This window comes from Octopus sinensis, linkage group LG2 (assembly GCF_006345805.1).
Source record: "Octopus sinensis linkage group LG2, ASM634580v1, whole genome shotgun sequence".
NCBI classification, from domain to species: domain Eukaryota; kingdom Metazoa; phylum Mollusca; class Cephalopoda; order Octopoda; family Octopodidae; genus Octopus; species Octopus sinensis.
Window position 1 is genome coordinate 87542420 of NC_042998.1, and position 27011 is coordinate 87569430.

General features: G+C 32.2%; 1 protein-coding gene across 3 annotated transcripts; it reads left to right on the forward strand.

Annotated features, from left to right (window-relative positions):
- Positions 1-26687, forward strand: LOC115208770 (G2/mitotic-specific cyclin S13-7-like). 3 transcript variants are annotated; one of them, XM_036500792.1, is made up of 9 exons: positions 1-216; positions 6354-6583; positions 8020-8179; positions 9129-9238; positions 10929-11033; positions 12348-12503; positions 12781-12939; positions 20055-20297; positions 26292-26687. In XM_036500792.1, the coding sequence occupies exons 2-9, from the start codon at positions 6431-6433 to the stop codon at positions 26409-26411; spliced, it is 1206 nt and encodes a 401-aa protein (XP_036356685.1). In that variant the 5' UTR covers positions 1-216; positions 6354-6430; the 3' UTR covers positions 26412-26687. The 3 variants fall into 3 exon arrangements, with proteins under 3 accessions (XP_036356685.1, XP_029632953.1, XP_036356686.1); XM_029777093.2 differs by having other exon boundaries at positions 6422-6583; XM_036500793.1 differs by lacking the exons at positions 1-216; positions 6354-6583 and adding an exon at positions 7272-7337.
- Positions 26688-27011: the final 324 nt, after the last annotated feature.

Consider the following 27011-nt stretch of genomic DNA (forward strand, 5'->3'; position numbering starts at 1 on the left):
TACTCATTTACCCTAAAGCTAACAAAAATAAGCCTTTGTGATTAGCAGATTTTGTTTCCTGCACACTTGCTTTGCGCATAATAATTCATATTCAAATAACTTTGGTCATAGCTAGTTCCACGAGAATTCAATGTTATTTCGCCTAAAACAGTTTTCTGAGAGAAACAGTTCAAAAGGATTTATTACGCAGTAGATCGAAGTTGACTTCTATATCAGGTGAACCACATTTTTAAACTAATTAATTTTCCCAATTTATTACTTTAATATTTAGTTTTGTAAAAGTTAGATAGTTGTTTGTTATAGGTTCTTTAATGAATCATTGAAATTATTGTTCCCCGATAAATGTTCATAAACTAGTTTATCAAAAATAAAAAGCAAGCACATTTCTTAGTTAATGGAATGGTAAATTGAAAAACTATATAGAAAGACGAATATCTAATAGCAATTTACAAGTTAATTTAAGGGTTTTATCGCTAAGAAAAAGTAGAAAAAACATTTTTACGTCAATTTGAAAAATGGAAGTTAGTGAAATTATGTTCAGTCAATTTTTAACACATTAAAGAAACTATTTCTGTGAACAATAAAATACGAGACATATAATGGAGATCGTTTCAGTTAAACATACATTTACAAAGTAAATAACTTCCTGCATATATATATATTGCTTTGCAATCATGTGGTTTCGGATTCAGTCCCACTACTTGACAAATTGGGCAAATGTATTTTGCTATCTCCATGGGCCGACCAATGCTTTGTGAATGAATTTAGTTGACATTGTGTAGAAGCCCATTGTGTGTGTGTGTTGTATAGGTGGGGGTCACAATGTTTTACAGCACTTTTGACTGAGAGTTAAAATATTTTTTTGCAAATGTTTAAAACCTTACAAAAATTATATCAACTAAGCAAATGACCTCCAAATGCATTAAAAACCGTTACAACATATTCAGAATACTGTTTAAGAAAATTATCACTGTCTTTGAACATATGTCAAATTTACTTGGGGCAAAATGAGTAAGACAAGATGAGGTAAATTTGCCTCTTTAACTCTTCAGATTACATTTGTAAACAGACTAGTATACATTAATATCCATCCTTAGACATCAGAAAGGTCAGAAATGCAACAAAAATTGGAAATATTTAAGTCAAATGAAAGGGTATTGTGGAAAAATGGCAAATGATATGAAATCAACGAAATACGACTAAATAATAATAAAAAAGCTTAAAATATTTTCTATAGATTCTTTACGATCTCTTCTCGTTATATTTACACACCAAGCAGTTAAAATGAATAAATTATTGAAATTAGTCATTACTCATATTACCCCATTTTAGAAATCTTTTTGAAAATCGAATTTCATCAAATTAGACATTAGTGTGGGAAAAATTGACTCAGAATCCAAAAGAGAAAAAAATATTGATTGTTAAACACCAAAAATTATCCAGATATTTTATTAGCTATATCAATTAAAATCAGGTCAGAGTTGAGGAAAATTTTTTGCAAAGAAAGTGCCTGTCACCTGATTAGTTGCAAATTCTCAACTTCAACAACTATTATGCTGACCAACTTTTGATCCTAAAGATGATGCAACAGTACAAAACGGTATTGTAATACATGCAATTTAATGATTTTAAAGGGAGAAAATAATGAGAAATCAGAAATTACACATTTTACTTCGGTTTCTAATTTTGCACCCTCCCCAATATATTTATATATGTTTTTGTCCCCACTCCACCGCTTAACAACTAGTGTTGGCTTATTTACGTCTCTGTTTCGGGAATAGAGACTGATAGAATAAGTACTGGGGTCGATTTTTTGGTACTACTTAAATACAGAGATACTTCTTAACACATAAAGCGAGACGGGCCACAATCGTGGCCATCAGGCACAGTTCGACAGGCCATGATCGTGGCCCACACATATGCATTTAATTTATGGTCGTTTGTTGGGGACTAATGTCACTCAAACGCTCCGACACCCCTACAGAATGCAAAAGTTCAACTAATAACTTTTCAGATGATGTAAAACTTGCCACCATTATATACTAAGATTAACTTTTTTTTTTACGTGTGCATGGTAGTCTTATTTTCGTAAAATATTCTCAGCAGTCCATACTATGTAAATGCAAATCCCAGCACTTTATAGGTTTAATACGGGTGTTACGTACAAAATATTTTGAATGTACGCTGTGTGGACGTGTAATGACACCCTAAAACTAACCCTCCCCTTCATATCGTCACGTAGATGCATCGGGACTCCTGTATTTAAGTAGTGTCGATTTATTCAACTAAAACCATTCATGGTAGTACCCCAGCACAGTTGCAGTCCAATGAGTGAAACAAACACAAGGAAACGTAAGCTATATTCTGAAGTGTTAGTGAAGAAAGCGTATCTAATTATTGGACATTTTCTGTGTAGCATAAAATGTTGCTTCAGTAGTCTGCATGCTTTAAATTTTGAACAATGGCAGTGTGTTTACAGTACAACAAATATTTGTTAATTACAGCTAGACTTGCAAACCGAATGCTTCAATTCACGAGCTGTTTAAGCAAACTCAAACATAATAGGATATGCCATAGGATTTGTCTGATAAGTCTTAAATGTTATTTTGGAAACCATTTTAATTGTATCTACTACAAAAGCTTCATTTTACTAAAATGATTATACTGAAGAGAATACATAGACTCAAGTTTAGCTGTAATTGTCAAAATACGAAACCTTTGTAAACACAGACGAATTTCCGTTAAATTATTACATTTGTGGTATGTCTTTAGAGATTAGAATAGCTATGTTTGTATGACGGTTTCAACTCTAGATTATATCAACTTCATTTTAATTTCGCTATAGAAGTTGGCGACAAGCAATTCTTAATTTTTTCTTCTGAATTTTTCACTTATAACAGTTCACAATACGCTTGAATACGACAAAAAGTAGTCTTGTATTTAACACAAGTTATTGCATAAATATTAAGTGCTTCATATTCATTAAACATTAACATCTTTAAGACGAATATTATAGGAAATAAATCTAGCAAAAACATGAATTATTAAAATATTTTCCGATTTGGAATTCGGATGTTACCCCAAACATCACGGAAAATTTTCACAGTGCTTAAAATTTGCGGACCTAGACAGGCATTTGCGTTATTAGATCATGCTTCCTCACGTACGTAAATACATCAAAATAGATTATGTATATGTCTGTTTCATTAACTCACAAAAACATTACGGGCGATTTTTTTCTAGTTTATGTAATATATTCCATCTTTATGAATATGACAACATTGTCCAATGAAACCTTTCTTAATTGTCATCAGTCAGGTATAATTCTGAAGAAATTTATTTCGAGCAGGTCGAGCAATCAACGAGGAGTCTTTTTCTCGCTGGTTGGAAGAAAACTTAGCAGTTGTTTGGCTCCAGATCAGCGCTGATCGAACAAATCTGTGACAAAAAAGCGTTCTAGACATTTGAGTATAACAGGAAGTCGATTATTTTCAGCAGGTAGAGTGACTATGTAGAAACTTCCTTGTTGAACGCACAGCCCAGCCGTATGCAATCATTACCTTCAACATGCACTGATATCACTTACATGGTAGAAAATATTGTTATACAGCTTGCATACTCGACAATACTCTCGTCCTCTCTTCAAAATAAGCGACATTACTTAGTGAGGGATGCTTAAATGATGCACGAGTGCAATCCAATCTAATTTGCTTGTCTTTTGATAAATCTTTTTAATAAGTATGGATTTTTATTTTTTCAATCTTTTATTAAAAAGTTCATTTGGTGTCAGTAACTTAGCAAATATACATTGCAAATATTTGTTAGATACTATTGTAGTCCATGCCTGTTTCTAATACAAACACATAACATTTCACTTGAAATAGCATGTCTACAATATTCTACCCTTTTTAGAGAAGCTTTAAATAATGGTAGTACTGAAAATAACTCGTTAAATACTCTAAACAGATCTATTCCATTAATAAACTTAGTTTAAACCACGCGTGCGTATGTTTTATTGTGTGTAAAAGGAAGCGTTATTTTTTGATTTTCGTTTAAAGACGTTCCACAAATAATCGTAACTATCGGATAAAACTGAATATCTATTTCATTACATTTCGTGCTGCTGAGATCAACTTCGATAAAACTTATAGGTCAATTGTCAAAGTTACAGGACTTAAGAAACAAGCAAGTTTCGTGATATTCTCATTATTTTCGATGCTGGTTAGTCATTTTGTTTCGCAGTAAATCGACCGGGTTTAACAAATGTGATTATATATTTCCACTTGAATTGAGTCAGAGGAAATGTTTGGATTTAAGTAGTCTAACCTGTACAATCACAGTATTTTATAGTTTTCGTTTTAGATCTTTACATACAAACACTGATTCGATTGCCTTGTAGGCAATCGAATTAACGTATGTATGTAATGATCTTGAAATATGTTGAGACGAATCAATAATTTATTTGTGCATATGGTGAACGAAGTCGTGCAAGAGTTAACCTGCTTTCAAACTGACATCACAACGCGGTTTCAGTCTTCAATCGAAGCATAGACAAAAGAAACCTCAATATTTTACTTGAATTGGAAGGTGGTAAGCCGGCAGAATCGTTAGCATGCAGGGAAAAATGCCTAGCAGCTTTTCGTCCGTCTTTATGTTTTGAGTTCAAATTCCGCCGAGGTCGATTTTTGCTTTTCATCCTTTCGAGCTTGATAAAATAAGTAAGCACCTGCCACGCACTGGGGTTGATGTAATTGACTTACACCTCCCCACAATTGCTGGCCTTGTGCCAAAATTTGAAACCAATATTTTGCTTAAATTCACTTCTTCCGAGCAGAATTCGTAGTGGTACTTGAATGAAGTCAATTCACATAAATCATACCGTTAAATGCTCACCAAATAACCGTGATCGTTACAGTTTTATACATTTCATTCTACAAAATATTAGATTTTAGCATATAGTGAAGAATAGTTAATATCTTGATTGGATTTGAGTGTTATTGAGTTACATTCTCACTGGGTCATCCGTCTCTAATCTTATTTAAACATTTTTTCTGCAGAAATCAAAAATATCCACCAAAAAAGCCGTTTTACATACCATTCTCTCTCTTGTTGAAGAGTGGCATGTTTCAAGCTATGTATTGTCGAAACATATCTAGTTTATTGAAGCAACATGACTTGCAGAAAATGTCAATTCTATTTACTGAAATAACCATGACATTTAATTTCGCAGTTAAAGGGTTAAAGCAATTTCATTACTATTTTCTTGCTGAAGAAGTAATGAAACCCTATATATTTCGCACTCTAATTTTATTTCTATAAATCGGAACTGCCTTAATGAAATACTTATCATTTCTTTCTGTTTTTCAGGTTAAAAGTTAATATTACAACAACCAACATTTAAAGATATTTTTTAGCATAGTTTAATACCGCTTATAGAGTTGTGAGGTTAACACTACTTAAATTCGTTAAGCCTACGGTACCGTTCCAACTGATCTTTTGTTATATCGAAGCACCGCACTAAATAATTTTCTTATTTCTTTCCTCAAAGTAAATCCGCCGAATCAGAACTGTATGTAGGTAATTATTTAGTTGTATGTTAAATCAATTTCTTTTACCTCATAAAAAAAAAAACGAAATCCATTTCTTTTTAAAGATAAACACAGACGTGCGACAGAATAAGTAACTTGTATTTAGGGTTTGGTTAGGATTCCAAGTTGTATCTTTTATTTTTACCTTGAAACTTTAAAGACAGACACGAAAGTTATGACTTTCTAACTTTGGCACAAAATTTAGAGGAGGTGTGGAGGAATGACTTAACAGCAGTGCTTGACTGATATCTATTTTAGCGATTAAAGAAAAAGTACTACGTAGATGTAGAGATGTGAACCGAGAACGTGAGTTAAATACAGTGGAGCACAGTCTATTTTGCTGAATCTTTTACTCTGTGAACCTTTTAAAACCTTAACCGATGGTAATCATATATGTACTTACTTTTTTTTTATTACATCGCTATACAGTTCTTTATTTCATTACACCGTACCTTGTAGTTAAAACTGACGATTAATATTCAGTATTTTTATAAAAGACTTTCGTTTCACAATATTGATGTAAACTAAGAAGAAAGAATATAAACATGAGATCATTGCAATTCTATAACGGGAATTTTTAAATCAGTTTATCTAAAAAGCTAAACAATGAGTGAGACAAACACCAAATTAGCTCAGACGGAAAAGAAAACGATTACATTACTAGAATTCAAATGACACCCCACAATCGCTCTAATTGATGGCCACAATAATTAGAAGCAAATTTGTGTTCATCAGTAAACAAATATAACAAATTTCTTCCTTCAGATATTTCCTGCCACTTTCCAATATGTTTATGATCTGGTATCCATGGTAATGCAATCTGTTTCTGACAGGCGATTATCATGACGACTACGAGACAGTTATTATCGTTGCGACGCATGTCTGAAGAATTGGAAAAGTTAGAGAATAAAAGTCAACAGAAACTTATACAACGTAGGCACTCGACAATATCTTATGAATCTTCAAGCACTGAGTGTTCGGAGCAATTTGAAACAGTAAGTGTGAATTTCTAAATTAAAAAAAAATTCTTAACATTAATGACTATGCATATTCGATAAACGGATTTTTAACATTACTTTGATATATTAAGTCATTTGCTTTTATTTGACTCTAAATGAATGAAAAGAATTATAGAGTACATAAAATGGTAATTTTGGGGGAGTGTGGTCTCTTTGAAATTGTGATTTATAGCTGTGCAAGCAACTGATATTAAGTGATAAGATACTTAAAAATACCAAGGATTGTCAGAATATTATAAAGTTTTGTTGTTGGTCTAGGTTTTCATGTTCAACTATTAATAAATAATTGAGATAGGCATTTAGATATGTTAATAAACTGATAGTTACGCAGATAGATGAATCGATGAATAAATGTATAGATAGGTAGAAAGATGTATATCTGGATGGATGGGAAGGGAATTAACTAATTGATTTTAATTTTTCAATGAAGTGCACTTAGGCTATCTGTAGGTTTACGGCATTTTGCTTTCAACGAATACGTTATCGCTGATGACACCCTTCTTCAACATGTTGCTCAGTTGGGATATTGCACTTGGTGGTACGGTTTTGTAAAAATGCACCAAGATCCTGTGATGAAGGTAACTGAGCTCCCAACGCATACATTTACAGATTGTTCTGAACCATCAAACCTACTTATCTGCTTTTAAACGCACACACAAAGGTAAAAAAAATGTAGAAAGAAGAGCTGACTGACATGATTCACGCTAAATCAGTTTGAGCCTTTGGCGAGGTAACAATGCTAAGATTTAGCAATTTAATATCAAGGTATATTGTCAGTTCAATATTAATTAATTTTATAAAAAATGCATTCAACAAAATGAAAGGACAGCAATTGCGTTTTAATGTATCTATAGTTACTAGGTAGATGGTTTAAAAGTAATTGTAAAGTATATAAATTTCTAACTTCTCGCGCGCGCGCGCGCGCGTGTGTGTGTGTGTTGTTCCCATTTCAACCGTATTTTTGTTTTCTGATTTGTTGGAATACAAATAAAAAAATTAATATAAATCAGATACAAGAGAAGACTCATTGGATCGATCATCTATCGACTTGAAAGGATAAGCGCTTAGCCTTGCTAGGTATCGAAATACGCGTCACATGCTACTCATGCGACTTATTTTCAAACATGTGAACTAAACCATACCGTTCACTGACAAGGTTATACATCATCTACACTTTCGTCATGTCTGCTATCGCCCTCCAGACCTAAACACTTATGACTCTAATTTGCAATAGCAAAACTAGCACTCGGCTTTTGCTAAAGGCACGAGAGATAATCGTTTTCTGTTTTGCATAATTTGTTTGAATAAATTTTCGCAGTCCTAATCAAATCTAAACGTAAGATTTTCACAAAATATCTAGTATCTGAACATTTCAATGCGAAATAACTTTTCTTTTCACTCAATTTCGTCAGGTTTTTCGAGACTCTGTAAATGTTAAACATAAAGTACGATTAGATATCTGCAGTGATGAAAATTATATGCGACCTGATGATGGACCTGTTGAGAATTATGGAAATCTTGAGTGCAACTGTTCGTCAAACAAATGCAAAGGGCTCTCATTACAAATTTCAGGTATATAAGCCACACTACACATAATACGTTACCTCCTTAATTACTGTTATCCACAATGATTGTATGTTCTTCATCACTGCTTTACTATTTTATATTAGAGTGACCCCAGTAATTCTCTCAAACTGAAAATTTATATATTTTATTTAGATTACATAATATTTAGGTTAGTTGATTAAAAAATAATTTTTGAATCTCGAAAACTTAGAAATATAATACTATTAAAAACTTTGTCAATGTCGGATCCATCTTAAAGAACCTATATCTATGCGAACATTTGAACACTGTATCACAAATTAACAAAACACTCGTCAGTTTTACATAGTGTCTTTACATCAGTAGGTTGTCACATTGTTGTACGCATTTGCATATTCCTCATCTACGCCTACTGGTCATGATTATGTTAGTAATACGATGCAAAGTACTAGTTTCTGTACTAGCTGTTCATTACTTCGCGGTCTTATAGCACTATCGCTATTTAATACTTATTGCTCTATTCTCTCACTATACACAATGTCTTTTCAGATTTGTTTTGAAATATTTTTTTCATATTCAAACAAAATTTTATTTTCCATGAAATGATTCCTTAGACTCTCAAGAGTCTAGTTCAAGATTTGTTTCGTTTCTTGATTATATCAGTTTTGTTTAAGTCTTGGATACATCAAGGCCACTTAATCTCCGTACAATTTCTTACTAGTTTAGAAATATCCAACATCATATTCCGTGGTGAGCATTTTTTAATATCAAGCTTCTAAGTAGAATTATTTCAGAGTTCGAGATGTACTATTCAGTTAATGTAATTATCAAACATATTTTGTATTTGAATTAATTATATTGATTGTTAAACCTCGCTAAAACCACTTAACAATATTAATCAGATTTAATATATTATGAGAAATGTGCATTTTGAGATTGTCTTCAAAGCTTGTAGTTTCAATATTTCCTCAAATAGATTTTTTTACCAACAAAAACTTACCACCAAACGTTACCGACATCGATACTGGGGTTACGGACTTCACAAATTGTGGTGAATATGCCCAAGACATCATTCAGTACTTACAGGTGTGTTTCTTTTTTTCAAATGTTTACATTTTTTACTTTTATAACGTTATGCTTATCTAGTAAAATCTAAAAGTTAAATAAATCCATTTCATTCTATCATACATTAAAGCAAGTTTGGCATTATACTTTTTTAGAAAGAGAACATAATCTGACAATTGAAGGAACGCGATTTATTCCCAATTGGCATTCAATTTTGCCACTGTAGGAACTACATATGCTCTTAAGGATTTATATATAGATCAGCAGTGATAGCAAATAATCTGCTGGTGTAAATTTTCCAGTTAGAGTATGATGAAATGATGCAGTACTCTATAACGAATATATCGATATTTTAACCTTTTTGAAAAAAACTTTTGGATTTAAGACCACATAGAAATTGTGTAAAAGACAAATAAAAATAAAAACTAACAAAAAGCTTTTTGTTGATTTTGTTTATATTCTCAACTGCCTGTTTTGAATGCGATGTTCGTTGTGATAACTTTTAATATTAAGGAACATTAATGTACATCAAAATTACAACGGTTGCATATGTATTAAATAGATACTGATGCAAACTTACTATTATTTCTTCATTCACCAGTCTGTTATTGCTGATTTATCTGGGAAGCAAACCTGTGATCAATTTTCGATGCTCATCAGTAGCTCTCTCTTTCTAATATTTTAGTAACGTTTTACAGAAAAGATGCTAAAAATTCCATTTTCTTCCCACTTTAGGGAGCTAGTCAAAGGAAAATTTTCAACTAAATATTTTTCAAAATTATAGTCATTTGAAGTTTATATACTTAAAATATTCTTTTCCAGGAAGGGATCAATCGATAAAATAAGTACAAATTGAGCACTGGGGTCGATGCTATCGACTTATCTCGTAGCTGAAATTGATGATATTGTGCTAAAAACCAATACTCTTACAAGAATATGTCAGTATATGTCCATAGACATATACTGTTTGTGTAAATCACATTTAACGCGAACGATACTTTTCTATGACCTTACATAAGTAGTCGGGAGGAAAATATTTTGCTGACAATAGCGAACTACAGCTAAAATATATTCTAAATGCTTTGATATCAGTTTATTAACTATAAGCATGACATATTTTATATAATTGCGTTCAACAAGGTAATCGAAATTTACAATGTTTAATAATATTGGTGTAATTTATACAGTTAAAACTGAATATGATCGTTATTCTGGGAGATTTAATGAGCTGGTGCAAGTTATCTAAGAGATTTTTCTCATGAAATCTTTGCCTCCAAATTTATATTTCTTTTAAAAAGATATTCTATTTTTCGCATTTCATCTTATGACTGGTCACACCAGAATACAAAATAGTAAAAAAAAAAAACAAAACAAATTTAGCAAATCAGAACTTCAGATTTTTTATGACCAATATGAATCGGATATACAGAAATGTACACAGTTTTTTATTAACTTCAATCACAACAGCAAATGATCAGTATAGTTGTTTAAATGCATGCAAATCAGATAGCTGAATTAAAGTTTGAGTCGAGTTATTTCCGAATCCTGAAATCAGAGAAATTAAAATTACAAACTATAAAAAATTTGAAGCTTTTTGTTTGATCTGAAAGAAAAATATTAAATTTCTATTCGGTGCATATTATTTTTAATTGTAAGCAATCTGTGGTTTTGGAGTTTATAGAAAATGTTTTATGTATTTTTTAAATTGTAGGAAATTGAAAAGAAATGGGTCTTAAAAGCCGACTTTCTACGCAGGCAAAGAGAAGTAAGCTGTAACAGTCGAGGAATTCTGATTGATTGGATTATCAATGTACAAGTAGGTGTAAAATTTCTGATTATTTTCCTTATAATTTACTGTTAATTGGATGATAGTGCACAGTATATAGCTACGTAGGCACAGTGGTTTACATAATTAGCTTATTTAATTAAAAAGGAAGAAAGTATAAATTCAATTGAGCTCGAAATTTTAAAATGGAAAAAAATTTCTTGTTTCAAAATTTGACTTCAATTATTTTTTTGAGTTTGCCATTAACTTCATTCGTCTAATGAAACTTTCAAGTTGTCCGTGAATTAAATTAGGTGGTGAGATGTTCAAGCGTGTAATGTAGTATACTATCTGTTTATGAGTCATGTATATCAATTTGCTGCTGGTGTTAAGTTTCTGTGCAGGATACTTACTTTTTATTGTGCTTCCCTTCATCAAACTGTCGGAAATACTAAATCCATAATATTCGGCCTCGGACGACCTCGACATTAAATCTGAGCATTTGTTGCTCCCGATTCTTCTTGTTTAACATCCATTCTATGTACAAATCATTCAAAACCAGGTTTTAAATGTTTTTGACTATGAAATATTACCACCAATATTAATGGCTTCAAATCAACATGCATATTGTTGATGCATTGAAATGTCCAAATTCATGCCGCTTTGTTCCGGGTTCAAATATTATCAGCGAAGCCGATACATTCATAATTAAAATACATCCATAATTAAAATAAGTACCGTCAATAAGTAAATTGATAAGTACATTCGTTACTTGTTGGTCATTCTATTAAACAATAATTTGTATCTGTAAAGAGTAGTGATAATACTAAATTGCAATTGTAACAAGTTTAGAAGAAACCATGGAGCTTCATATGTAATCAGCTCTTCGTCTTGGCAATTGGTATTTCAAATGGTCTGTTTACCATCTAACTACACACGCAGTGATATGAAGTATTAATACTTTCAAAACGCAAATTGCATTTCAAATCCATGTTAAGGCTGCCGCATCAAATATTCTACAACTATGGGTTATAAACTGGCATTGCTCTAATGCTGATATACTCAATTTCTACTTTGATTTTGCTTTTAGTTTCAGAATCTAAGGAACTCCGAGTAAAAACTTCTATTTCAAAAAAGTATGATGGGACATGAAAATTGTCTTTTGGACAGAATTTCATACATATCCATGTGATGAATTCTTTCCCCCACTATTTACTGCAACTGTTTTATCTGTTGACCTATCTCGAGAGAGTGGGTTATATGCAAAAGATTTGTCACATTATCTTATTTGATCATAAGCATGAGACTTTTTGTTCTAAGGTTGGGAAAAAAAATCACCAATTTTTTTAATGTTAATATGTCTAGGTTCATCTGAAATTCTGCGAAGAAACTTTAATGCTCACAGTGAAGCTCATAGATGTATTTTTAGCTGTCCAAAATACACCCCTGGATAAATTACAACTTCTTGGAATTGCATGTCTTTTTCTTGCTTCCAAGTTTTACCAACAAGATATTTTAAAGGTTAGTCGTTATATAACGTTTTTTTAAATTTTTGTAATAGATAACATTATTACTACACCATTGTCTACAGAAACGTAGTATATGCTTGTACTCATACACCCACGCTCCTGAAATTAAATCAGTTACAGTATATATATATACAATTCACCTGGGAAATTATCAACAAAAGATTTAGTAATAAAAATGATTATACTCTCGATGATCACAATACAAACAAAATACAATACTCAATTCACATATATTTATGCCTAATGGAAGGTGTTTAATTGAATTCCAGGTCTCTCAGCTCATTTATCTGACAGATAACTCTTACAGCAAACAGCAATTGCTCTCAACAGAATTGTTTGTTCTAGCAGTGATGAATTTTGAATTATCAATACCAACACCAATTGTCTTCTTGGGAAGATTCTTACTGGCTGAATTACATAAGAGAGAAGTATGTAACCTTATTTTCTTTACGCTTACGAATCTTATGAGTATTTTCGCAGGTGTGTATTTCTGTTAAGTAATGAATATTTTCACGAGGATCTTAATTGCTAGCCATAAAGATTTTCCGTCAGATCTATTTTGTTTATATTGTAATATTCAATATTGTTCGATTAATTTGAAAATTTCAATTCTAAAGTGGATCACATTTTAACTCTTCCCTATTTTCTTATACAACGAGTTATATGATTGCATTAATTTATAAATTATATCACAACAGTTTTCACTTTAAGGTATAGTGATATGTGCATAACTAAGCAAAATATGTTTTTAGAAATGGGCGATTTATTTTTTCGTCAAACAAAAGGCAGATAAAAATTTAATCAATTTTCTCTTCACGGATTGCGTATTCCTTAATATTGTAGCCAATTTTGAAAGGAGTGACCTGTGCAGAAATGTTATTTTAACCATTTACAATTTTGGCCAGTTTTTTTTTTTATGTAACTCGGAAATTTAATTTCCCGCATTGAGAATGCATACTGAGCTACTACTTTAGATTTTGTAATAAAACTCACCCATAGAAAAATACAATACACTCAACAGATCTGTATGCCATTTAAGTAACGTTACAGGCCTTTTTATCTATTATCATATGTCTAAATTTCAAAAATAGCTTAATTCTATGCTTACAACCATCATTTGAATTATCCAGTATGATTTGATAAATTATGGGAAAAAAGACAAACCTAAAACTGGACATCTATGTTGAATCTACAAAGTTCATGCTGTTTGATAAGGCTTTCTGTACAACTTGTATAAAACACAAGGAAACGGCTGAAAAGAAATAGCAGAGATAACATTTGTGTATATTTAATTAAAATCGAGATATAACATTGTCAGACACAATTATTTTCTAAAAGGATCATACTTATACCAGGATTATCAACTTAGTGAAAAATTTGAAAAAAAAAAAAAAAATCTTGCGCCTAATTTGCATATTAAATTTAAATATATAATTAGCTGATTTGCATAGGAAATTTGAATATATAATTTGAATATTTGGGTATTGAACTGGTTGCTCTGAAAATACAGTTTGACTAAGTGACAAGCAATCAAATTTGTTTAGTGTATTTCTTACAGAACTTGAAATAGTTCATTTGTGTATATCTAAATTAATTTAGTAATTCTTTTTCTTTTAACCACCCCGACTTTTGTGCATGAAATGTTTGTTAAAAACTACACTCTAAAGAATATTTTATACAGATAATCTCCTTTTTTGTTTATAAAGTCACGTGAAACGCGCGATCAGGCTTTAGTTAATATATGCACCAAGTTTTGAAACGGGTGTTTAATATTACAGTCCCTACCCATTATTAGCCAAATTGCATATCGTGTAGTTATTGCTATATTTCGAAACCGTTTTAAGTTGCTATAGCTCCAGAGTGTTTTGTTCAATGAGCAAAATTATTTCTTTTTTTACTGAAAGAAACCTGTTGCTAAGGTCCTTAAATTGTGACCCAGTTATTTTACGTGTATCATGTATTTGAATTTTTGTTGTACTATGGTAACAGTTACAAGGTAAATTTTATAGCCTTTAGTTTCGATCGTCTGATTAGCCACTTACAGGACAAACTATTTGATAAATATGGTATTAATGATAATAAATATTAATTACATATAACTTGTATCATAAGGACGAACTATTTTCTGAAATAAATATTCGTCATACACGTAAATATACTCAGATTAATCTAGTCTGTTTACACATCGTCTCTGGAAGAAAATCATTGAAATAAGGGTTCAGTTTTATTGTAATAACTTATTTATATAGAAAATTGACTGTGATTGATGTCATTAATACAGGAAATTAGTTAATGATGAACATCATTATATTTTGGCGACAACAATATCAGATTTCTCAGACTATCAATTTCATAGTGTGTGTTATTATTTAACTACGTTTTGGTTTTCAGAAGTCTTGTATATGTATATAAATATTTGAAGATAATGTAGTTCTAGATATAGCCTGGATAACAAATGGGATTGTCATGGCTAGAATACTTTTAATAACAAGTTTGCTCGTTCAGAACTGATCTGGCTTAACAGTTAAAATCTGTTATAACCAACCAACCTACCAACTCAACTCAATTCCCAAAAGTTTACCCGTTAACTTGCTGAAAATTTGCCTCCACTTTATTTTGCTATCTCGTTCTAATCTCAGTTTCTCATGCACATTGCTCCCTTCTATTCTGGCATATTTTTCCTTTGATGAATTTATTTTTGAATCTCTATACAAACTCTATCCCCATAGGCTCTTCTGCTGGGGGTTTGCTTTTTTTATTCGATGACTCTTTCATCTTTTCTCTCTCTTTGTTTTATTGCCTTTACTTAATGTTAAATTTCCAAACTTCACATAGAAATCTACTTAAAAAAGAATATGAGTTACACAGCCAAAGTTAATGCAGATTGTTTAGGAGTTTAGACATTCTGAAATAAAAATGTCAAATCTCGAGTGGATGGTAATTCTAACATTCTTTTATTAATAGTGTTACGATGAATGTATCACAACTTTCGTTTTGTAGTGTGGTAAGTATAAACATATTGCCTGAGTTCATTCCGATTTTTTACCATCGGATATGCTGCGTACCTCGGATCAGATGCATATTTGAGCTTAAATATTGGTAATGCTCATACATCGATGAGAGTACCGGTTCCAAATGAAGGTCGGCCACCAAGAAGCATTTTAAGAAGTTGTCCATTAGTGAAAAATGTCGTTTCCTTTTGATTCTGGATCATCCACATTGATCAATTTTGAGACTATTACATGAAGCCATTAGCCTGCACCTGGGATACCTGGTGAATGGGTGTAGAGGTAACTGCAATCATAAGAATTTACTGTACTGACTTCATCAACAAGTAAAAAGTCACAAATGTGGCGAGCCCATATAGAAAATTGAAAAACACTCTACTGGGAAATTCTTCCTATTCCATCCACTCTTTCTAATTATACATATGGTACACGTATGAAATTTTTCGTCCATTTATTTACATAGGATCTACTCTTATTTATCAGAATCTGGTAATTACTGAGACATAGTCTCTTTCGTGTTCCTGTGAATTCATTTGCTGCGTACACCGTTAAAACCCCCCATTCAACAACATCAGTTCGATTAACTATCATTGCACATTGAAGAAGCCTATTTCAACTTAGCTCTGCCGAAATATTTTCAATTATTTCAATGTACGAATTAATTTCGGTGCAGAGGTCGAATTTTTTGCCATTCAGGCAGAGTCTTAATTAGTATTCGTATACTGTCTTTAGCCAAAGCACTTTCTAACGCTTAGAAAGCTAAAAGTTAACCTAATATACAGGATATTCCCTACTCAGATTATCGCTTGATCAAAATAACACACCTTTTAACCTACAAGGAAACCTGACGTGTTCAATTAATATTATTCTGCAGACATGGTTTGGGGGTTGTATCAAAGGGGATTAAATTTATATTCTTGATGTTTAAAGCTCTGCCAATTTCGAGCTGACAACCTCCAGCGATATAGGCGCTTCAACTATGACTTATGCTGGTTGTCAACTCCTTATTCTAGATGTCTCTACATCTCTAACAGTCCAAGATCTCAAACCTGAACTTTTGAGCGTGTCACAGGTAGATTGTAAAGTAGCTATACAGGGGACACTACATAAAGAATGGCTCATCACCGTCCAAGAAACGATAACTCTTAGCAACGTTTTTAGTGCCAAGAAAGATGATGTCTTAAGGCATAGCATATCCTTCATGTTCTCGCCTCTTAAATTTATACGCGGTGGCAACCTGATGACTTGTTTAGAGGATCTCTACTGATCCGAATTCTCTTACATAGCATGTTTGTTGATGAAACTACCGTATTATCTGCACCAGTACTATATTCACACAGTTTCTAAGCGCAAAAAATTATTTGGACACAAGCCAACTAAGCTGACTAGTGACAATAGAAAAATATCTTGTAACTTTCTGCCGTCTTAAAAAGGAGATACGTAACGTAGTTCTAGATGCATTATACCTGATCAAAAGTGTAATTAATCGGAGCTGACCGGAATCTAAACAGCAATAACTTCGGTTACTTCCAATATTTACAAGCAGTGTGCTTCAGAACTGACCTCTAGTCAGTTTGGTACGATAAACCCTAAGTTTCCTAAGTATGAATTTTATAAAACCTTGCGTATATATATAATCGGTGGATTGGCTCACTCACAACAAGATTAAAAGCAACTACTTTTTGGATTAATGCTTGCATATATGAAATAACATTGCTGCTACACGAAAATATTCCAGCCATCATTCAGAGGTCATTAGAACTGTTTTGTTTCTACTGATGAAATTAATAAAAAAATATTTTAAAACATTTGTTTTTCACATTTATGTAAACAGTAACATTAAATTATGTTCAAAAACAAATTAGTCTAGGGAAAGCTGTTTAAATTTGAAAACATGTAGTTTAGGAAAGGATACAAAAAAGAAATTCATAGATTAATCTGTTCAGAAGATATTTAGCAAGAATGAATATTGTTACTCTCGTATCTTTTTTTATGTGGATATAAAAATATTATGTCTCACATGGTGTCATATGCAGAGTATGGAGGCGCATGCTTGGTTTGGTGATATTAAATCTTGCTTATTTATCTTTCGTATTTTATCTGATAGTCAAGTATCAGATGGTTAAGACAAGAAAGCTGAACTAATTGCATTAGTAATCCGTTTCATCATTTTGAATTAGAATTCCATAGAATCAGTGTAAGAAATTAATAAACAACGAAGCGGTAATATAAAATATTTCATAACGATTATTCTCAAAACTCTCTGACCTTTCAATTTCTTGCCCGCAAACAACATCGCATTGAAAACTCTGAGACCACATTTGGAGAACGGCGGTCTTTCAGTAAATTTTAGATCAAATCTAGTGCAAAGTACGCCAACATTGTACCGTTGAATGTACACTGATCCAGCTACATTTCATATTGTATAAGAAACCACCCAACAAAACCTGCGATTACTTGAGCTTGAGATTTTTTAACAGTTGCTTAGCCACTTCTTATCTCTGACTGAACAGACATATAATCAAAATGTTACATCCATGACAGTCTCGTGTTTTTGTATTTCTAAGACTACATTGTACTGTTTCATTTCATCCTGATAAATTCCGGGTTCAAATATCTCCTGAATCGATTGTACATTGATTTTACTGAAGTAGATAAATCAAATATCCAACCTTTTAGTAAGCTTCTCAGGTAGTAAGCCTTTACAGTTACTTGTCTCTTATCGGTACTTTATTTACATCCTATGAATTAAATGTTAGCTTGTTTCTGATTGGATACAAACATTTTAGAGAAAGAAGAATCAAGACGTAATTTTTATATAACTTATAACAAGAGAATCCAACCGATTACACATCTTAACCTATTAAACAACCTAATCTTTAAAAAAAACTTAAATATATAATTTTATTGCATGAAGAATGGCGTACGGCAATCTGCTGACAAATGCCACACACTTTCACTTTTGAACTGAGCTGTTACTTTGCCTGAAGCCATTAATGATTACCAAAGTTATATAAAAGTTAAATTGTTACACTTATTAATTCTTTTTATCAAAAATATATGACCTTTGTATCGGGTAAAAAAATCTAACTAAAGCAATATTTAATTCATAAGATGTAAACAATGTATAAAAATGTCTAGAAGTTTAGTAGAAATTGTTTTTACAGGAAACGTTTCGATTTCTGTTTGAAACAATTTCCAGTTAACTTTCATCGTTAAAGGTTTTATTTAAAAGTATGGATGTCACAAACTCCTATTTTCTTTCTCTTCTAAAATGCAGGTTCCATACTCGTCCAAAGGAAAATGACTGATTCATTTAAAATATTCTTATAAAAGAATATTTGAAGACATTGAACACGAAACTTGTCTAGTTTTGTATTACGATAACCTGTCATTAGTGATGAGAAAACTTAGATTTAAAACTGTGTATTGTTTTTAACCTGCAAATGATTTTGGTAGGGAAGATATGCTAACCCTACATGGAAGATGATAAATAGCGAGATACTAGTAGAAACTGAAGCTATGTCAACAAGGATGAACTTTCGTTGTAATTACCAGAATATAAACTTGATGGATATTAGCGTCCACATAAACAATATTATACCTTAATAGTAAATCTGAATTCATTATGAATCGTGGACTTGAGTAATTATATTTTGTTTTGATTCTGCCTCCTAATGTTATATCAGATTTAATCATGAATATGACTTTGACTAATTTGTTTAAGTTAGTTTCTGAGAAACCCACATTGGACTTACTAATCGCAACAAATTTAAAACTTAATTTCTTTAATGATTCCTAAACTAGAATTGAGCAATAAATACATACATTTTAAAGTGTTTTTTTTCTCATAAATATACAATGCTCTCCTGTGTGTGCATGTGCTGTGAGGTATAATCTGTATTGTTGTTGAGGTGGAATCTGTATTACTGAATTGGTCTCTCTCTAAAGATAACAAATATCTATGCATAAATATGTAAAAAGTTGTAAACACAAGTTTACTGGGGGAATTATGCTATTGTGGTAACAAGACAACTCGTCATATTAATCTCTTTCAAGTCTTTTCTATATCTGCATAAAGGAACTTTGTTTATAAAGGAAAAAAAAAACCAATAAACAGTACTACGCCAAAGTTTCTAAGAATAGCAGTAATCTCTTGGCAAATGAAAATTACGACACTTGTTCAATTCCCAGTTGATTCTCGGTACACATAAAAACGATAGTATCAATCACGATGTATTAAGGTTTATGGACAAATTTGGTTTTATTGAGTCGGTATAAATACGATCGCTCCTTGTCCAGAGTCAACTTTATTTTAATACACAATTAGTTGATTTAGTATTAGAAATATAAATATAACCTTTCTTCATTGAAATTTGAGAACCATTTTAATAATCAAGAACTTGGTTTAGAAATGACAAATCCGTTTTAAATATTTTATCTGTTGCAAGAAAGTAAAATAAAATATTAATGAAACTCTCACTTTCATCAATTATATTTATTTAGATTTCTGACAAATTTATTTTGTTTCATAGGTCGAGGACCTTTGTAAGTATTTGATGAACTTGGCCCTAGTTGATCACGAATTCGTGGTTTATCGATCTTCAGAAATTACTGCGTCCGCTTTATTACTTTCTCGATATGTTTTGAAACCTAACATAAAAGAGGCATGGACGCCTGGGTTAACTTATTATACTGGCTATAAACGATTTCAGTTGGATTCCTGCGTTAAAAAATTAGCAACGAAGCTACTTGATGTCGAAATATCTGAATATCAGGTAAGTCATCCAGTATATTTTTTTTATTGTGGATCAGTAGATAAGCACCTAAGCAAAGAACATGTAACCTTTCTAGTTATTCTGAGAATTTTACGCGAGTTGTTCATTTCACGAAATGTTATTGGTGTTAGGTGTGGGTCGAACTATGTGAGAGTAAACTAGTTCACAGGATAAATTACAACTATTATTTATCCATATGGTTTTTAAGATATTAACATTGATAGTGGGGAGTTGGGAGTAGATACTGAACGCTGATCCGAAATTTTCCACATAGATCAATTTCAAGAACCAACTTTACCATCAACTTTCACAATCAACTATATACCTCCGAGATAGATATCTGATAAAAGAAAATCAGTATTATATGTGTGTTTGTATATGTATGTATATATATATATATATATATATATATATATATATATATATACACACACACAAACTTTTTCATAATTTACACTGAATTTGACCTTATTTATACGTCTGACAGTAAGTTTATTTTCAAACACGGGCACACTCACTCACTCACATATAGTGTATTATGTAGACGTATAAGATTTTTTTCTGAATTTAGTAATTTTTCAATTTTATGTTTTCCAGTCTATGCTTAGAGTACTTTGCTGAAACTAAAGTAGTATTATAATGACGCCGGAATATTGATAAAAGTTACTGTTGAAAACGCTTAGTAATAAAACTTTGACTCCTTTTCTATAGTCTCTCTTGCAACATATAAAGTTATAGTCGCATGATGATTAAAATATATAATTGCCTTAGTAATACTAAAGAGCCCTTAAGAACCGACATTAAAAGAATAAACTATAAATGTCTACTTAGATAGGACGCCGTCTCCTCAGCAACATTTTTCAGATGATTTGAAAACTATTTTAAAGAAAAATGAGCTATGTCATTAGAAGCCTACTCTTCAAATACTCAAAACCTCTCGCATGTTTCATTAGTTGTTGTTTGAAGCGAAATGACAGTAAATGTGCTTTTAAACTGTTGAGATTTACTTCTTGATGATTGTATTTCTTGTTGTCTAGAGATGGTCTGATACCTCAAAAGCAATTTCATTTTACATACAAGTTTCGAATATATAGATAGATAATGATAAAATAAGATGGTTTGGCTTAAATCCTGGCTTTGCCCTATATTAAGCCAATATTTTTTCTGCTCATGATTCTCTGTACGAGTTGACGTATTTATGAGCAATGTTTTGATGGTTCTTCACTAACAAAAGTCTGAGTATCAAGTCTATGGTTTACATAATTAGATATTCTTTTCCGGTGACATTTCTATTTGCAGTCAATAGTGAAATTAAGGAACTTTCAGTTGAACATATTTACTTTACAATTTCATGTTTGTTCAATATTGCAAGCTTTTGACAGATTTGACGAATTATGGCTGTGATAATCTCAACAGTTCACTAACTTGATTCATTTGACGGTATAACTTTTACCAACATTTTTCATGTAATTGAGGCTTTCCTTTCACATCAGTTAAAAAATAAATACCAGTAACACACTGCGATCGATTTAGTCTTATATATTTTTTCTTATATAAAGCGATAGTTAGTGGTGTGGATGTAGAGATGAACTCTTATCAAGTCAAAACTACAACCCGTTTTTGTATCGACCAAGGATAGTTTACTTCACTAAATCTGAATATTTTCGTTGAAACGCCCAAGTTTCATAAAGGCAATCTAGGTTTCATTAAATGCATAAATACTGTAAATTTTCTGTCTTTTCTCGAAATAAATTAGACAAAATTTTTGTATATAAGAAATCGCTTAAATTATAAACAATTTAATGTTATACCGCTTCATTTAAAATATTTTCTCTTCGTGTTAGGCAATCCAGGATTAATCTATAAAAGTACTTTAGCATTCTTCTGGTTTAGTATGCATACACTACTATAGTACACGGCCTCCAGCAATACTCACCGGTACTTTGGCACTTGACATGTCAGAAATAGCAGCAAAATTTCCCTTAAATCATAGCCTACTATTTTAAAAATGATATCGAAAGCTATATATGAATGTATTGTGAAAGTTGTATGGCTCATTGGTTGGGATTCGATTTCTAGGCAGGATGACGCGTTGTGCTTCACTCAGCTAAAGTAAGTACTAGACAAATACTGGTGTATCTCTTTCTTCCTCCATCTATCATATCTTGAATATTACGCCGAACCAAGAGTTGGAAGGCTGAGAGGTTGTCCATATCAGCTCACGATTACACAGGCATCTAAAAAAATTTACAAAATCAAGGCACGTATACATGTTATCATGCCATGTACGCTTGAGTGTGACGAGTATAGTTTAGTTATTGACACCTATGGCATGAATGAATGTTTTACAGCATGAAACTGCATATTATTGGTGTCAGCCCACCTATATATTGTTTCTAACCCTTGTTGCAGGTGCGTAGCGTCTCTCGGGTTCTGTATACCCTTAGAAACTTTTGTGTCATCTACATTGCTAGCAAAGATGGCGATCTGAACATTTGAGGGAATGATTGAGATGGCCGCTATGAATAGAAGTGCCCTGAGGAACATCACTCACTATTTGTGTTTCCTCAGAGGTAGCTCCATTGGCTACCACAGCCTGGCTTCTATCTTTAAAAAGTCACGTAGCCATCTTCAAGTTTTTGGATTATGCCAAAGTCCCGCAGTTTGCGATGTATCATATCATGGTTAACTTTATCAAAATCGAGATATATCACGTCCACATGAGTTACTGAATAGCTGAATTAACACCAAGTCGTAGTGCTGTAAGAGAGGCGTCGGGCAGCTGCTATCTAGTCGAAAGCCACACTGGGTGTTAGTCAGCAAGCCATTTCCTTCAAGGTACGTGATTAATTTCCTCCTGACTATTTGTTCCATGACTTTGCTGATGTGAGACCAGACAGATAGGTTAATTTTTTTTAGCTCTGCTGTTTCCTTTAATTTTCCTGGGAGTTTACCACTCTCTGTAAAAGAAACTGAAGTAGTTTTGCTTGGACTCATTTACATGAGATAAGAAAGATTGCTGGGGATGCACCAAGGTCAGTAGCTGAGTGTGCTTCTACCACATCTATGGCCAGGTTTACATCTTCTTTGATGTCGATGTAATCAATCATTGCTCTCTTTGGTCCAGATGTGGTGGCAAAGAACTGCGCTGGTTTGTTTACTTGCCTGTGTCCTAATGTGGTTTAAAAACACTTTTGAAGCGTTCGTTCAGTATTTCACTTACCTTCAATTTAAAGTTTGACTTTATATTCTTTGTACCCGGGCTTCTTTATCTGCTCTCTCTCTTTTTCACGGGTTTGTTGCAGAATTTTCTCAATCTCCGTTAGTGGTGTTTTTCAGCCGGGATTTTTCACTACTTTTGAGATGTTTGTCTACGCGATTTGCAATCTTTGTCTGTCGTCCTAAGAATTTTCCTCTCCTTTGGGATTTCGTTCCTGTGTGTGATGATAATGTGTTCCGGAATAGATTTGTAGCATATGGCTTTCATTACGAACATGGAATGTTTAAGTTCCATGTCGATGTCTGGTGCGGAGTGACATTTAGACCATATATAAAGTTATTTTGAAAAAAAGTTTTAGAATTACAAACATGCTTATATTTGTATTCTATATTCTAAAATTTGATGTTACAGCCAAAGTTGATATTCGTTTGCGAACTTGTAATCTCGTTATTCTGACACAGCAGTAACAACCTTCAACTTCTGAGTCATTTTAAAAGAAATTAATTTAGCAGCATTAAAAATATTTTCTATTAGAGGGAAAGTAATTCGTTATACGAACAATGCAAAATAATCTCTAAAATCAATATTTTTTTTTATATTAGACAGATATTAATAATTTGTAATTTTAGAATATTACAGGTTGTAATTGTTCAATTAGTCTATTTTATGAAGCAAAGAATTTTTCTGTTCTGTGAGGACAGTAATATTTCATAATAATCTATCTTCTTTGTGAAGTCTCAAGGCATTCTAAAGACAAATCAGTGTCTACAACAGGATACAACAATTTTTAATTTGCTGCAGCTTATTTAAATATTTCACGAATGAAAGAGAATAATGTATTGCAGATCTACTGGATTACACATAGAGTACAATGATTCTGGTTACTTTCAATTGATACGTATACCTTTTCTAGACAATAACAATATTCACTCGAAGGAGATTACTTAGCACTCCCTATCGTTTCAGACCCTTCGAATGTAGTTAATGTGTGACGCAGTTAATGCTTAGCATGAATTTCTGCAAGCTGATATTTATGTGATATATATGAACTCCATAAATTGAAATTAAGAGAAGGAATGTAAAAAAAAAACATATTGTAAGGTTTAGAGCGATGAGGCATGTTAAGTACGGCGAAGAAAGGAAAGGTAGGTGTGTTGGATGAACCGGAGCGAAAGTGGTAAGCAGTGTTTTAGTTCTGACGAGCATAATCTGTTATATTAGAAGGAACTCTTCCTGTAAACTAAATTTTAACCAAAGAACTAAAAAAAAACCCTGACTTTTGATTTGCGCTTGGAGTTTGTTGAATGTCTGTAACTGATCAAAAAATTATGATACAGAACACAATATCTTCAAGATAACTTTAAGTTGTTATGAAGTTTTCACATGAGAAAACTAGGGATTGTAAATGTTTTAGTTATGTGTTGCTCATTATTAGGGAGGGTATAGTGCCGATCTCTCTTTTTGATACCTAAAGAGATTGTCTTATACTTTTGAAGAAGACTAGGTTGTCACATTTTAATAGTGGCATGATGTGTCTAGCTCGTACATGTAAAAAACCTGTGTGGAACACAGAGAGAATGCAAGTATCATTTGTCTGGGAGAATGTGTGTTTGGGGTTATAAGTTTTAGTAAGTCATAAAAAATATGAAAATGTAATATAACTAAACTGTGGAATGCACTAGTCAGAAGTGATTCGGAAAAATTCCCGCCAATTCAACAATTTGATGACATAACTTGAAAAGTATTATTATTATGGCGGCGAGCTGGCAGAAACGTTAGCACGCCGGGTGAAATGCTAGGCGGTATTTCGTTTGCCGTTACGTTCCGAGTTCAAGTTTCGCCGAGGTCGACTTTGCCTTTCATCCTTTCGGGGTCGATTAAATAAGTACCAGTACGCACTGGGGTCGATGTAATTGACTTAATCCGTGTGTCTATCCTTGTTTGTTCCCTCTGTGTTTAGCTCCTTGTGGGTAGTAAAGAAATAGGTATTTCATCTGCCGCTACGATCTGAGTTCAAATTCCGCCGAGATAGATTTTGCCTTTCATCCTTTCAAGGTCAATAAAATAAAGTACCTGTTGCATAGTGGGCTCAATGTAATCGACTAACTCACTCCCACAAATTTCATGGCTTTGTGCCTTCAACAGAAAGGATTAACATTGTTGATTTCTGTGCCAAGAGGTGTTTTCATTATTCTTAGTGGAAATTATTTTCAGAGAAAGATGGTTTCAGACACACGTTCTCAGCGCAAGGTAAGATAATCAAATACGCAGTTATGATTAGAAAAGTTTGAAGGAAAGGATCTGGAGAAACAGATTTCTTAAGCCAGAGTTTTCAATGTTTTCCTAACAGGATCGCGAAGAAACTTTTTAGCGTAAAAAGAAAAATAGAAGACAGCATTATTATCACTAGCAGCCTACCCACACCCACTATTACTGCCTTTGTACTAGAATTAATCAGAAAATTTATATAAGTATATCTAAACTATATATCGAAAAATATATTCATTAAAACAATGCTTGTTGAAAAAGTTAGTTATTCTTTTTGTGGATTTGACGATACGCCAAACTCGTATATGTGAGAAGAATAGATTTATACAAATATAGAAACTGTTAAAGCTTATTTTCCATTGATATAAATTGATGAGGAAAGTTAAAATCAGTAATTTAAATCTTTACATTTTATTTAAGGGCGGGTAAGTCAATAGTATGACCCAACCGAAAGGCTCGTTTATGATATAATAAACTATATTTTCATGTTTATCTTCTCTCTTCAGGGTCCTCGTCATAAGTTTGCGCTACAATCAAAATATGGCTGTATAAGCCACCATCCTGCTCTGAGTGCAACTCAACCACTCCGGAAAGCAACCAAAGGAATGTTGACTTACTTATGTTAGTCTATCGCAGCAGTTGTTGGTATTTCGTGTCTAATACACTTTGTCATTAATCCTCACTGTGTAGTTGTCTGTGTGTATAAATTCCAGATATCACGGATAATTGTTATGGATCTGTTTTTGCATGATGCAAAAATATATAAATAAACTGTATATTTCAGCATTGTTTCAGCTAAACAAGTTTTGATGATTTCAATTTTTTTGCTTTATTTTATTTGTTAATCATAATGTTTAGGTCAACATTTTTCTCATGACATTTGTCTAGTTTTTATATATTCAGAATTGGACGTGATATTTCAGATATAATTTTCAATATTTGTACCTGAAAGAAAACCAAAATAAAATAAATAAAAATAAATCAAAGAATTATTAAAAAAATTGTTTGCTTTGTTGACCAGCACCTCCCCACCTAAAGGAAAAACTGACACACGAAAGAGCATTTTTTTACGGTTTGTTGATAGTATATTCTTTTCCAATTGAATCTTATTTAGAATTAATATATTTGAGAAATGTTTTAAAATTTTTTACTGATCATACAAATCTGTCTTTCGCAGTTCTTGATCTTGGCTTTACAATCAATGTAGTCAGCGGCGAACGTTAAGC

What these genes read in the sequence shown, in the direction of transcription:
- LOC115208770 (XM_036500792.1), top strand. Translation starts at nt 6,431, where the DNA reads ATGACGACTACGAGACAGTTATTATCGTTGCGACGCATGTCTGAAGAA. An exon ending in GTTCGGAGCAATTTGAAACA is followed by an intron (nt 6,584 to 8,019) that starts GTAAGTGTGAAT and finishes CAATTTCGTCAG; the next exon opens with GTTTTTCGAGACTCTGTAAA. An exon ending in GCTCTCATTACAAATTTCAG is followed by an intron (nt 8,180 to 9,128) that starts GTATATAAGCCA and finishes TTCCTCAAATAG; the next exon opens with ATTTTTTTACCAACAAAAAC.